Below are 14,570 nucleotides of genomic sequence, written 5' to 3'. Positions count from 1 at the left end.
TTTGTACGCTATAAACAAACACCTTTACCTGTGTACAGGTAATAAGCGAACAATGCGTTACCGCCCGAGTCGTATTCGGTTCCAGTCTCGCAGTCGCAGAGTTGCAGTACTGGGCCAGCAAGCCAACCAGCTAACCAACCTCGAACCTGGACCTGAACCTCAATATCAATCCGGTCAAGCGATGCATGGAACGATAGACCACTGGTTGGATGACTGCAGTTTCGATGCACCAGCTGGTCTGGTCGTGACTCTAGAGAATCTAAGAGGGAATCGAAGACTCGATGGGGTTTTTAGAAAATGCGACGGGGAGTGCTGAAGTACTCCAGAGATGAGGTCATGATAAGATTCGCAGATTTACATTCATACATTGACGGTATGGAATCGCTGCCATGTGGTTGTGCGGGTCTCAAGAATTTCTCAACGGAAAAAGACCGTGGACCGGTCCTAGCAACACATTTCTTCTTGCGGGTGATAACAACCTTCTTGCCAGCTCCAGTCAAGAGCTCTAATGATTGTCTGAATGTGCTAGTGCCATTGGATGCTATACGTATTGGCCACAGTAGTCTCAAACGCGGCAATACAATGACCAAATAACTGAAATTATGGGAACATAGGACGAATCGTTAACTGACTCAGAAAAGATTCAATGCGAATTTCAGCAAAGAATTTGCATTAATTCTGGAGAACTCTGGGACTCTCTCATCATCTATGTCTCAACCATGTTGATTCTAGATGCTCAGCGAAGAAGCTTTTAAAACATAGACTCTTCATGACAATCGCTGGGTACTTTTCATAGCGCATAGAACTCCCCAGATACTAACGAATGCAAGGGTCTGTTCTAAGAATGATCGGATTTGGATTTGTGATCGTGACAGACCATTATCAAGGTCTCGGTTCCAGCAGGTTTGCTACGATGGAGCAACTTGTTTGTGGAGGTGACATCATCGGCCACGATCAGCGTCAGCCGTGCAGCATCAACGGCGGAATTGTGACCGGCGCGCCATTTACGCTTATCATGATTCATTCGGGTGTAACTAATTAACACTCCGTTCGACTGAGTTGTACGCTCTGGAATTATATTCAGTTTATCGCCTAACCACAACCTAGAGAAAGGTTTACTTTCCCGATAGTAAGAGCAAACACTCACCGATATTAACAATTTTAATGTGTTCTTCCTCGAGGAATTTCAAGGCGACAGAAACATTTTCCAGTTTCTGACTGCGGAATGTCGGCCTCTTATTATATTTGGGCATCCGTTTCTGAGACAACACCTCAATCAGAGCGATCAAACGAAGACCGTCTGAGAGATCTGTCTCGAGATTATTGATGTTGTGATTGATTAGTTTCAGATGCTCATTAGCCCAGCGCGTGAAAGTGTTCTGTTGGATTTTCTTCCATTGCGCGTCCTCGGCCAAATCACGTTCTGCCTCCATGTCTTCGTCCTCGTCGTAATATTCACCGGGCGCGATCTGTAATAGATTTAATTGAAATTATCTTGATATTGAAAATACTTTATAGGAAATCAAGATATGAAATTTAACTATTGTAGTCAGTGTTGCCAGAGTTCACGAGCTACAATTTGGCGCATTGGGATTTTGCCTGCATGGGCAAGCTGGAAAATGGTTATATATTGATGATAATTGTTGATGTTAGTCACAAATTACGAATGTTTACATTGTTAAACTTTTAAACTAGTTGAGTTCTGGAAGACGTGGACTAATGTGGGCCTATTGGGCCCTTAAGGATGAAAAAGTATAGTATAGCCTTGCAGATTTATAGATATCTAGATTTAGCTTCTTTTTTTCAAGTTCGTGGGAATTAGATGCAACGAAAAGACAAGCTTTAGGAGTAGAAGTGGTAGAAGAGAATCTAAACCATTTCAACATTTTCTTCTAGTACGGGCATCATTAGATAGAAATTTGTAAAAACTAGGCTAGAACATCTAGGCAGTACTTATCTAGCATTTTCTAAAAAGAGGAAATCCTGACTAATCATCAACGGAAATTATATTCCCCAGGACGAGTGTAATTTTTTTTTGCTAGTGCAACGAAGATATTAGATAAGTCATATTGGAGCAAATCAAGGATATCCTGAAAGCATGATTGACAGAGAACAGACTAGTTTTCACTCTGAACCATTCTAGGATGACCACAATAACACGCTTTGAATCATTGTGAAGCGATATACGGAATCTAGGTCACTGTTCCATTTTTCTTCCTCGATTTCAAGAAAGCTTTCGACAGCGTGAACACAATGTGTATCTGGGATGCTCAACGCAGGAGGAAGAAATTAATAGCTACTGATGGCGCAAAATGTCACGCGCTGCATCAAGGTAGAATCCCAGGAAAATTTTGAAGGCCAAAGTGGATTCTGCCAGGGTGTGATTTTGTCATCGATACTTTTCGTCGTGGTTACCGGTTGCGTTCTTCATGCTACCTTGGCAGGAAGACATAGAGTTGCTTAATGGATTATGTCATCTTTCCTCAAACACCTCGATTACTACCTATTTCATAGAGCCACGGACGTTGTCCAAATGGTTCAAGATTTACAAAAGGAAGCAAGTAGACTTGGGTTGAAGATACACGCCAACGAAACCAAGGGTCTCAATCTGACGGATCACCGCATTTGTCCTATTTTCACTAATGGGCAGAATATCAAAGGCTTGGAATAATTTGTACACCCAAATAGCATAGGATTTGCTGATGATTAGCTTCGCTAGAACTGACTTCGTCAACGCGTCGTATCATCCCCCGATGATTCTAATCTCAGACAATAATAAACGAAAAATTTCGCCGACGCACAGGCCAAATTCCGGTGGTCGTGATGATAAGGATATGATGTGACAGTGGATGGATGGACACATTGAGAAAGGACGAAAAAACCCCATTGCCATGCAATTGAATCCAATATACTGAGGTGGCCTACGAGTAGGTTGCCTTAGAACTGTGTCTCGCAGAACATTTGACGGAGATTACAAGGTTCGTGGAAAATCGTGGGCAGAATTGAAGCGATGGAGTGTAGGCATGGCTGACACGTTATGCCCAATTAATCCAGCCATTAAAGCTCCGAATTCTTTAAGTCAGGATCGATTGACATGAAATTTGAGGTGCGGATAGAGGGTGGCATAAGAAACAAAAGCTATATAGCGCCGATGTGCGCCTGCTAGAATTTTTTTCTCGAAATAACCACCGAAATCGATTAAATGGTAATTCTATGACAAAAATTTTTAGAGAAGGGGCAAGAAGTAGAGCCATCAAAAGAGACGCGGCAGGATCGGTTGGAAAGGTAAGAGGCAAGCCATAAAACAAAGGATATAGGGGATTGAAAAAGGCAACGCATAGGAAGGTTAAGAAGAACAAGGTCAAGAGTACGATCTAAGTGGTTTCTAGTAAGGTTAAACGAAGGGCGCCTCATGTGTACATGAAAGTGGATGGAGGGAAGGGTGGTTAGAGTTATTAGGGAGGGAGGGAAGGCCAGGAGAGCATAAGAAGATTAAAATCGGCACAGAGGATGAAAGGAAGTGAGGGAAACAAAACGATTAGGACCTCTGATAATCTGTCGAAGAAATCTTCGTATAGAGAAGGCGGGCTTAGGCAGGGAAAATATACCCACGATATGATAAAGAGACATACGTTTGGCGGAAAGACACGTATGGTGACAGAATCGTAGGAGGAGGAGGAGGAAAAGATAATTTCAGCGCGGAGAGGGGACTTCAGCTATTAGGGCACCTCCGCCGGTTGTCTTGCCAAGCGCGAATTGACTTAACCCATCGTCTGCTTAGACACAGATTGATTTTGTGATCATAATCAGAACCCCGCTATGATAAGCAGCAACATAACCAGTCTATTCTGACTGCATGGCTCGGCATTCATATTGATGGATGCAAGACATACTGAACTGAGAAGAACAGCTCCTAAGTTGAAACGCAACTCCACGTTTGAGGCCGAAAGATCTCTTTGTCCGCTTGGACGTAACCACAATCCCCTTGAAACTCCCACTAGGTGCCAACCGCTCCAACCGAGCTGAAAGTACATAGAGCAAGAATTCTCCTAAGACAATTAGATTCAGTGGGCTATCCCGGTTCCCATGGTATCAGTATACCCCTGGTAAGGTTTCATGTCCGAAGCCACTTCCAATCTCACTCTCAGGTCTGATGGTCGTAATTAAGTCTTGGAGCACGGCCAGCAAGCCAAAGTGAATACAGCGTTTTCAATTATCAAAAATTTGGAGAACAAAATTAGACCTTGGACCGGTTAAACAAATTATCGGCGAGTATGTAGGCTTTTCGGAAAATTCTCAGGAGAATGATATACTTCGTTTTCTCCTCCTGGCTGGCACACAACCGCTTTACCAATTGTTCGCGTAAGTGGCTATATGAGTTTTTAGTAGTTTAGTTTACTGGGGGTAGTCGCAGCCCCGAGCACTCAACCCTTTGTTGGGCCCATTGTACTATCCCCGTAAATCGCCTATTCAATGGCTTCCCGCCTACGCTAACGCCTATCGAATCTGAAAACATTCTCCAGAGGCAGAGAAAGTGCAGGTTCTTTATTGAAGAAAACTTTGCCAAGGTGTCTTCGTCTGAGATCTTAGGAGGTCGGGCAGCTGCATAAAAAGTTCAGGGCCGTCTCACCACCTCAATCTTTTCCATATGGTAGTTTAAGGAGCAGTATCCCGTTAAAAGCCCTACTAGGGTTCTCATGTCTCACTTCTTAAGGGACAACAAAAATGCCGCTCCAGTGACCCTAGGCTCTTTCATAAGGATTTTCGCCTGCCGGCAAGAGTTCAAATTTCTCCACTCGGCTGCGTGAATCCTTGCGATTTCATCCTCGGCGAGCCAGTCTGTCAGCCTCCTCATTACCACCGATGTTAGAGTAGTCCCGCACCCACATCAGGAATGTTTCGTTCAGTCGGCCAAGTTTCAGCAGCACCTGATGACAACTCCACACCAACTGGCTTAATATGTCGTTGCTGTTTATTGCTGATAATGCCGCTCGACTGTCGGAACAGATTCGAATGGTGCGACCCCTCCATTTTTGTTGCAGACATTCTTTTGCTGCCAATGAAATGGCATATATCTCCGCTTGGAATAAGGTCGTCTTTTTTCCGAAGGGTTGGACCAGTTCCATAAACGGATTCCCCGAGAACAATCCTGCGCCTGATTCGCCCTCCATGACTGACCCGTCGGTGAAGATTATTAAGTCTGTAATCTGAAAAGACTCATGCCTATTTGTCAACCATTCTTCTCTTTCAGTGATAACGACAGTATATGTCTTTTCAAAGAGGACTCTGGAAACTATATGATCGGCCGGCATCAGAGCTACCGGTTGTTTGTCAAGGAATTTCCAGCTATATGGGTTATCTGTCACCGACTCTAAAATTACGTCGCGGACTTCGGTGACATACCGCGGTGGTAGCACTGCTATGACTTGGAAATATTGGTGTTGTGGGTCTGTTATGTTACACCTCCACTACTTCGAACCAAATTTCGGGCTCCTGATGATTGAAGTTCGGGAATCTTCGAAGGCAGTTTACCGCAGTCGAAGTCGTACTCATATCTGCAGGTATGTTGCATGCTCTCAGCATTCTCGTTGTTACTGCTTTCCTGTTTACCTTTAACCTGGAAATTCTCCTTTTGAAATCAGGGTCACCACTTTGTGAATTACCAGGTAAGATTGAAGGTTGATAGCAGAAGCTGAATGAGCGCCATATTTATGTATTTGATCGGTTTATTTATCGATCCTCCTTCTCCTTGTCGTCTACTGCGCAACAACCGGTATCCGGTCTAGGCCTGCCTTAGCAAGGAACTCCATACCTCTCGGTTTTGTGCCGAAGTCCACCAATTTGATATCCCTAAAAGCTGTCTGGCTCGTCTTCTTTTTCTACCATAGATATTGCCCTTATAGACTTTCCGGGCTGGATTATCCTCATCCATACGGATTAAGTGACACGCCCACCATAGCCTATGAGCTGGATTGTATTCATAACCAGACGGTCATGTATAGGGCCAAGAATTCTTCGTAGGATTTTTCTCTCGAACACGGCTAAGAGTTCGCAATTTTTCTTGCTAAGAACCCGAAGTCTTCGGGGAATACATAAGGACTTGCAAGATCATTATCTTATACAGTAAGCGTTTTGAACATATGGTGAGACGTTTCGAGTAGAACAGTTGTTGTAAGCTGAATAACCGTGCGCGGATTTCTTCGTTATAACGGTTATCGGTTGTGATTTTCGACCCTAGATAGGAGAAATTTTCAACGGTCTTAAAGTTGTAGTCTCCTGTCTTTATTGTTTTCGTTTGACCAGTGCGATTCGACTTTGTAGGTTTTGTTCTTTGGCGCTAACGTTGCCACCATGTACTTCGTCTTGCTTTCATTAAAGTACATCGAGTTCAATCTTCTTCGAAATAAGAAGATCCCGAACAGAATGCGCAACACGATTCCAGTTGCCAGCGCTCTTAAGCATCTCTCTGACAATGTTGTATGGAGAGAGCTCCCCTGTGTCTGCATAAAATTGCTGACTAAAGCCGTCCAACCTCTCGCAAGAGAAAAAGGTGTATTCAGAGTCGTTCACCACTCCATTGCAGAACACACAATCAGGAAATCTCGCCTTCCCAAACCTGTGCAGGTCAGACTGAAAACCTCAATGCCCGTTTAGAAGTTGGGAAAGGAAGTAATCAATCTCACCGTGCATACGGTTCAACCACGGGTCTAAATTGTCGATGAGCCACGCAGTCCATCTGCCGCTTGGCACATTTTGCCAAGAGAGTTGCCACTCGGTAAGGGTGCGTTGACCTTCTTCACGGGCAACCACCTCTCTTAAGTTCTCGCCCTTACGGCGGTAGATAGCTTTGCGCTCCTTGGCAAGGAGAGCAACGGGGATCACTCCCGCGATCACCATCACGGCCGGTTCGGAGACGGTGCGATAAGCAGACGCCACTCGCAAAGCTCCCCGCCTTTACACTTGAGTAAGACGTTTACGATGCACCTCCTTATCAAGGACATTAACCCATACCTCCGCTCCATAGAGCAAAGCCGACTGCTTTGCACCCATAAGGAAACGTCTCCTAGTAGATATAGGGATCCCAAGATTCGCCTTTAGACGACTCAAGGCCGCGACTCCAGCTGCATCCCTGTCCGGTGCTGCTTTGATATGCTCGAAGAAGCTCATCTTCGGATCGAGCATTAAACCAAGGTATTTAATCACTGATTTTGAGTCGCCGATCGATTTGGGACGCAGGGTCGGGATTATCCTTCCGGTCAAGATGACTACTTCGATTTTTTCCAGTGCAAAGCTGACAGTGTGAACAGTCATCCATCCGCTTACCCAAGTGCGTAACGTCGTCTGCATAATCGACCAGGCGCGACTCTTTGGCTAAATCGAGTCTCAGCAGACTATTGTAGGAAGCGTTCCAGAGGTCCGGCCCTAGTATGGATCCTTGTGCTACTCCATCTTTCTTTGGCCTTGGATAATCCCTCTATATCCGCAAGAGATAGCTTAGCACGTGCAATGAGTTTTCTAATGTGCCTAGCATATCTGTCCACCTTACGGAATTGAAGGCATTCCTGATATCAAGCGTTATGAAGAACACTATCCGTCGAGATCGGCGGCTGTGTGCCTCGGCTCAATGAACCGCATCTACGACCTCCATAATTGCATCCACTGTGGATCTTCCTTATCTGAACCCGAACTGCCTTTGAGAAAATTTCTCGGCAGCGCGTATCGCTTCAGCGAGTCTAGTCCTGATGAGCTTTTCGAGCACTTTCCCGACCGTGTCAAGCATACATAGTGGTCGGCATGCAGACGGGAGCTCCGAGTCTCCTTTGCATCCTTCAAGCAAGCGTTGAACGTCTGAAGCAGCAATTTTGGCCGTTGGCGGAACACTAGCTTGTAAACTTCCGCCGGGATGCCATCAGGGACTGGCGCTTTCTTATTTTTCATAGTGTAAACCGTACAATGCGGTCCATCTGATCGGTACTTAGTATAGAGGGCCTTCGCAGAGCTTCGATTTTCCGGGTGGCAAGCTTATAGCCAAGTCCCTAGGGGTTCTCATTCGCCTTGTTGACAAGGTTCTGCCAGCCGCGAACTTTGCTTTTATTTATAGCGCTGCGGAGTCTCCTTTTTGCTATACTGTGCTGTCATGGCTCATGACACCTCGTTCGTGTGTAAGCGTTGCGCCAAACGGCAGAGCTTATGACACTCCCCCCGTAGGTCGGCAATTTCTGACGTCCACCACTACATACAAGGCTTGTCGCGGCTGGGGCCCCTCCGGGCATGGAAGCCTCACACGCCGTCGTTATCAGGTTCATCACTGAATTTACGACAGTGTCACCTGCGACGCTACCACCCCCCGGATCGCCCTCCAACGCGGCTCTACCTGCTCCAAGAGCTTCCACAAACTTCCTGATGTTCACCCACACGATATTCCACAGGCAGGGCGAGCGTCGCGTTGGTGTCACCGGCAAGTAACGTCAACCTCTTTGAACGTGATGTACTGGTGATCACCGATGATGCCAGAGATTCCGATGCAAAAGTGATGTCAGGAATGCTTCTTGAACTCGCGCCACCTGCTCGATCTACACATGTACATTTTGGGGTTTTCTCCCCATAATGTCAGTATCGTCAGCGTAGGCCAGTAGTTGGGTGGACTTGAAGAGAATGGTGCTTTTGCATTGGCATGTGCATCGCGAATGACATTTTTCAGGGCCAGGTCAAAGAGAACGCATGATAGGGTATCCCTTTGTCTTATACCGTTACTGATATTGAATGGTTTCGAGTGTGATCCTGCTGCTTTTATATGGCCTCGCAAATCGGTCAGGGTCAGTCTAGCCAGTCTTATCAATTTCGTCGGAATGCCGAATTCTCTCATGGCCGTGTAAAGTTTTACCCTGGCTATGCTGGCGGCCTTGAAGTCGATGAAAAGATAGTCATAATCCAGCGGCCTTTCCATTGCTTGCCGCAGACAGAAAATCTGGTCTGTTGTTGATTTGCCTGGAGTGAACCTCCTTTAGTACGGGCCGATGATGTTCTCTGGCGTATAGGGCTATCCGGCCTAGCAAGATAGCTGAGAATATCTTATAGATGGTAGCCAGCAACGTGAAACCTCTATAATTGCTGCACTGTGTGATATCTCCCTTTTTATGTAGGAGACGGATAATGTCTCGCTGCCAGTCGTCAGGCATTGATTCGCTGTCCCACACCTTGAGAATCAGTTGATGAACACCAAGTAGTAGAGTGTAGTTGGTCGCCTCCATATTTAACCAATTTGTTTGTAATTCCAACGGTTCCTGGCGAATTATGGTTTTTAAGCCGATAACTTTTAGGGAGTAGATCACTTTTGTGGAAAAGAGCGATAAGTAAGAGTTCTAATTCCAGGCAAGTGTCTGGAAGTAATTAGCACCGCCACAGTACAATCCAAGGAAAAATGAGTTTAATTGATACAACAATAGGCGCACTTCCACCCAAATCGCTAATCAGAAATCAAAAAATTTGCTTGGAGCAAAGAAGCACTTTTCCTAACTAACCGAAGACGTACCAAGCAAAAGAGTCACCAAACGACAAAGATACAAAATTATACAACTTTACACTCGTACTTATGGAAGATATCTCAGTTTATAGCTATTTCTTCTAGGAAAAGAGAAAATATTCAGATTGGGACAGGGATTTCGAACCGACATTGGGAAGACGAACGTTTAGGAATTTCTCGGAATACCGGACACAAGAGTGATCTCTGGCTCTGATTCGACTATAAAATTGTATACGCGAGCGGCAAAGACGTTGATTTCTAAAGATTTTCGGAAACATTATAACGGAAGTAACAAAAAATTTGCGAATTGATAAAGAACTAACTATTTAAATTATGAGTCACATCGTTGTAAGATTACATGGGAGGAAATCTGATCGAATTAAGTGCAAACTCATTTCTTTGGAAGTCACTTAATTGCGAGAAATCGAAATAAATGTGTACTTTATACGCCGAACAGGCTATGAAGAGCAGACACTAAACAGACGACCCAAAAACAAATTTTCAAATGCATGAACTTAGTATACATCAACCTTCGAATGGATGAATCAACTTCGTTCGAATCGATGATTCGTCGCGAGTCATAACTGGCATGAGACATATTGCATGAGTTTAATTACTCAGGCTCGGCTAATGTGATCATCGCCTACCTACCTGGAAATGAGTCGCAGTTACCTCTCCTAACTCAAAAGATTGCATAACATAAATTCCTCTGAGCTCCCACAGCCCTCTAGGATCTAAGCAAAATGGTACACTATCCCAAGCCCCTGGCAACACTGTTCCCGGGACACCGGCAGGTTCCTAAACACAAAAATGTCGAGCGACACACCCACCTGTTGCTGTTGTTGATTCGCGTAATAACTGGCGTTCGGGTCGACAGGAGCCTGGCGCTGTTGGTAGTATCCTTGCGGGTTGGAATTAGGATTCCGAACTGCACTCGGGTCACAATCGTATGAGCCTTGATAAGCGTTACTCGCACCGACAAAACCGGGATTACTATTCGCTGCGTCTCGATAGTCGTTCAATCGCGCACGCGGTCCACTTTCAACTGGATGCCCCGCGCCAGCGTAGCCGGCTCCAGCTCCACCGCTGCTGGCGGAATTGTCGCCACGGCCTCGGCTGAACATGTTGTCAGTGTGTTAGTGTTGCGCGGAAGATGACGGCGGCGGCGGGCTCCCCTTTATGCGAGTCGTTACCGGCTTTTGGGCAAAATGTGGATCTCTCTCGCGCAACTTCTCCTCGGGCAGTTGAAAGCGATTACGATGCGGAGAAATGAGCGTGGCGCTGAGATTCTGGAATGAAAAAGGAGAAATTGCATTCAATGTTGATTATAGTAAAATTGCGGTGAGCGGGGGTAGGCATGCAATAGTAGAGCGAGCACTTAGTGTGGGCGGGTTTGGTCAAGTTCAAGATTTCGAGTTGCTGATTTCATAGGCAATTTCCGTAGAATTAATTAGTTACGATATTAATTTCTTGTTAATAGAAAATTCTCATGATATAGAGTCGACTGTTGATCAATTATTTTTCATAAATGTCATAACTTAAACCCCTACCAGATAATTGGCCGTGCGGGATAATGGCAAATATCTTTAATACCCGCAAATAATAATAATCGTTAGCGCGACAATCCAACTAAATCTGGGCTGAAGTGTGTTAAGAGCACTTCAGGCAAGACCGTAACGGAACATACAGGAGGTACCACGTAGAAGGCAATGTGGTCAGCATTGCGCTCGTCCGTGATTGTTACCCTGATTTGATTCCGGTACTCATTCACAGCTGAGTCGACTATTATCCGTCATCCAGTCGCGATGCAAATCTTTCTGCCACCAATGAGATTTCAACCGTGACTTTCCGCAACGACAGCCTAGCGTTCTAATCACTGAGCCATCCGCACAAATAAATATATTATTCTTAAAAAAATGCATTTGCAATTTGGATACGACATTTCTGGGAAAAAACGTTCGTTTTGATCGAGAAATATAAAATCAGATGCACTTTTGCATCTATACACAACATGTTTCTTTATAAACAAGTTTGAAACCGAAAGTTGATTATGAAAGGTTTTTGTGTGTGGCATGTGAGAACATGTCGTAATCCGTACGACGATTCCCTTTATACACGAAGCTGACGAACTAGCCATATGAACTTAATATGTTAGACTGTATGCTATCTTGTGGTACAGTAAATTCACACAGAATAGACAACTTTGACCTACTATAACTTTGCTAATACCACATAGCACAATCCCGACATGAAGCCCTAGGTTGTACTTGTCTGCAAAATTACTCTAGGATCAAATAGTAACATATTAATCCTAATATAATAACACTCAAATTCTTCCCTGCTTGTTGAAAACAGAGTGAGTTTGTAACCTGCAAATTTCGAAACTTCACTACCAACGAAATGTCAACAACGCTTCGAATAGCAACTGACACTTTTAGTTATGGAAAAGGGATTATTATTGGTTTTTGGAATGCCCGCACGTTCCTCGATATTGGTATCGAGGGAAGGCCTGTTTACTGCAATTTAAGCGGGAATTCCAGCGAAAGCGGAGTAAGATGATGAGACTCTGTAGATTCCTCCTCTCCCTCTTGCGGCACTGCGCATTTGTACTCTGGAAAGCCAAGTGATAGCAGACGCAAATCTGGTGTGATGTGATGTTCATAACGGCAAGGCGCGCTCTGTGGATCTGGGTGTCGGTCTCTGACAAACTTTTCTCTGCAAAGTTTTGGTCCAGGTTAAGGAGCATTCAAATTGAGTTCATACAGATCGTGCAGGCGGGTCGAGATCTTGGGCTGCACATCAATGAAGGCAAGACAAAATATATGCTTCCAACGTTAGCACCAAGAACCAACCAACCAACAACATGAAACCGCACTGGTCAACCGGAAAGAATAAAGATAGAAGACTACAACTTTGAAAACGTTGATAATTTCTCCTATCTAGGGTCGAAAATCACAACGGATAACAGCTACCACGATGAAATCCGCGCACGGTTCTTGAGAGCCAACAGAGCCTATTTCAGCTTAAAAAACTGTTCCGCTTGAAACGTCTCACCGTAGGGTCAAAATTCTTACTGTATAAAACAATGATCTTGCCAGTCCTCATGTATTCTTCGGAGACTTGGGTTCTTAACAAGGAAAATTGCGAGCTTTGGCCGCATCGCATAACCAACCAGATTGGTCTATTTGTGATCATCAAAAACTTACAAAAACTGTTCCGCTCGAAATGTCTGACCATAGGGTCAAAGCTCTTACTGTACAAGACAATGATCTTGGCAGTCCTCATTCAATCCTCCTATGACGGATTTTTGTCCCCCTGCATGAGGGTGGACGATTGCGTAGCTTACATAACGACGAAATCTATGAGTGATAATATGACTGTCAGGCTCAATAGGCGGCGGTGGACGGATCACTTAATCCGTATGGATGAGGATGATACAGCCAGGGAAGTTTATAAGGGCAATATCTATGGAAGAAAAATTATACGAGGCAGAGCCCGCCTGGGATTGAGCGATGGTATAGGGCAGGACGCCCGACAACTCTTAGGGATGTCGAATTGGTGGACCTCGGCGCAAAACCGAAATATCTGGGGTTCGTTATTAAGGCAGGTCTAGACCAGATATCGGTTGTTGCACCGTGGATGACGATGAGTAGATGTAGAACTTGTCGCCTGGATGTGCGTAACAAGAGAGCCACTGGCATCGGCCTCGAAAAGGACCACAATCTGATGGTTGCTTCTGTTCGCTTGCCTGTTCTGTTCGCCACTTCCCAAAGGGTTGAAGACACACCAAGTTAAACATCGACCGCTTATAGGTTTCAGCTGTCGGTCGACACGGAGGGAGCTATCTTACTGATCGGACGACAAATACACTGAGTAACCCGCCTGAGAACATCGATGAGCATTAGGCCGTTATTAAAAATGCTCGTCTCTCGAGTATTGCGGAGGTCGTCGACCACGTCTCGAAGAGGTGTCATAAGATTTGGTGGACAGTGGAATCGTAGCAGCGGATTGATGAGAGGTTAGATATTGCTTACTCCAAACTACAATTTTTATTTTTCAGTGTAGATATATATTTCGGGAGCAACGGGGAGGGAGGGATTGAAGGCTCTATTGACCACTGCGAATGACGGCGGACATGACGCGCTCAAACTTCCATATCGAGCGAAATTCTGAGAAGTTCAGCATAGTGTGCGCCGTGGCAAAAGGAACTTTGCAATTCTACTGGTTAGAGAAATAAAAGCTGCAATTGAAAGGAATAATTTCCGAACTCATCACGAAAAAATTTGCATGTAATCTCAAAACTTTTGATGGTCCTGTGAGGGATGTTAACGGTCGATTTCTAATTCACGATGACGAGCGGTAGAAGAAGTGGAAGAAACACTTCCCCACATTTCACATCCGGTGAAATTCTGCCTTTTGTGGATGAAATGGATATTCAGCGTAACATTTGCCGTACCGTCGCTAAGATAATAGCTAAATTAATCCTGAAATTCATCAAGGAACATAATGAAAGCTTGAGGCTGATTTCCGCTCTGAATCCTTCTACATTAGCCAAAACATAAACACCTTACGGATCATTTTGGAACAGTGCTTGAAGTTTAAAACTTCACTTTACATACTCTTCTCTTCATCACAAGGAGTGGAGAAACTAATATTTATTATCAGAGCGACATATGATTGTGCAAAATGCGAAATCCTGTACGAAGTGAAATTTCGGAGGAGTTTGAAGTCAAAAGTGGATCTTGTCACCGATACTTTTTCTTGTCGTCATTGCTCTTTATGCAGTCATGGCTAGATAATGTGGAGGAGTTCAATGGATCATGCCATCTTTCCTCAAATATTTCAGCTACCTTGATAACATTTGCTTTCTCTCTCACCATGATGCATGATTCCACCATGGCGAAGTGACCCTAGAATTGGAAAGAGAGGCAAGTAGAGTTGGACTGGAGATAAACACCAACAAAACCAAGGTTCTTAGTCTAACGCACTCTTCCTATCGGTATTAATGGACAAAGCAAAGAAACCGTTGATCAATTTTGTATATCTA

At 44.7% G+C, this 14,570-nt stretch overlaps 1 protein-coding gene across 2 annotated transcripts in view; it reads right to left on the bottom strand.

Annotated features, from left to right (window-relative positions):
- Positions 1–10,718, bottom strand: part of LOC119651104 (filamin-A) — a 163,431-nt gene extending 152,713 nt beyond the window's left edge. The window contains exons 1-2 of one of the 2 annotated variants that reach the window (XM_038054463.1): positions 10,354–10,718; positions 1,148–1,469 (exon numbers count right to left, since the gene is read on the bottom strand). In XM_038054463.1, the coding sequence (XP_037910391.1) occupies positions 1,148–1,469; positions 10,354–10,647 (616 nt within the window). In that variant the 5' untranslated portion in view covers positions 10,648–10,718. The remainder of the gene's footprint in view (positions 1–1,147; positions 1,470–10,353) is intronic. The other variant, XM_038054464.1, reaches the window with a different exon arrangement.
- Between the last annotated feature and the right edge of the window lie 3,852 nt (positions 10,719–14,570).

The sequence above is a fragment of the Hermetia illucens genome, chromosome 3 (assembly GCF_905115235.1).
Source record: "Hermetia illucens chromosome 3, iHerIll2.2.curated.20191125, whole genome shotgun sequence".
Taxonomy (NCBI): domain Eukaryota; kingdom Metazoa; phylum Arthropoda; class Insecta; order Diptera; family Stratiomyidae; genus Hermetia; species Hermetia illucens.
Note: the sequence above shows the minus strand (reverse complement) of the source record. Positions and strands in the feature narration are given on the sequence as shown.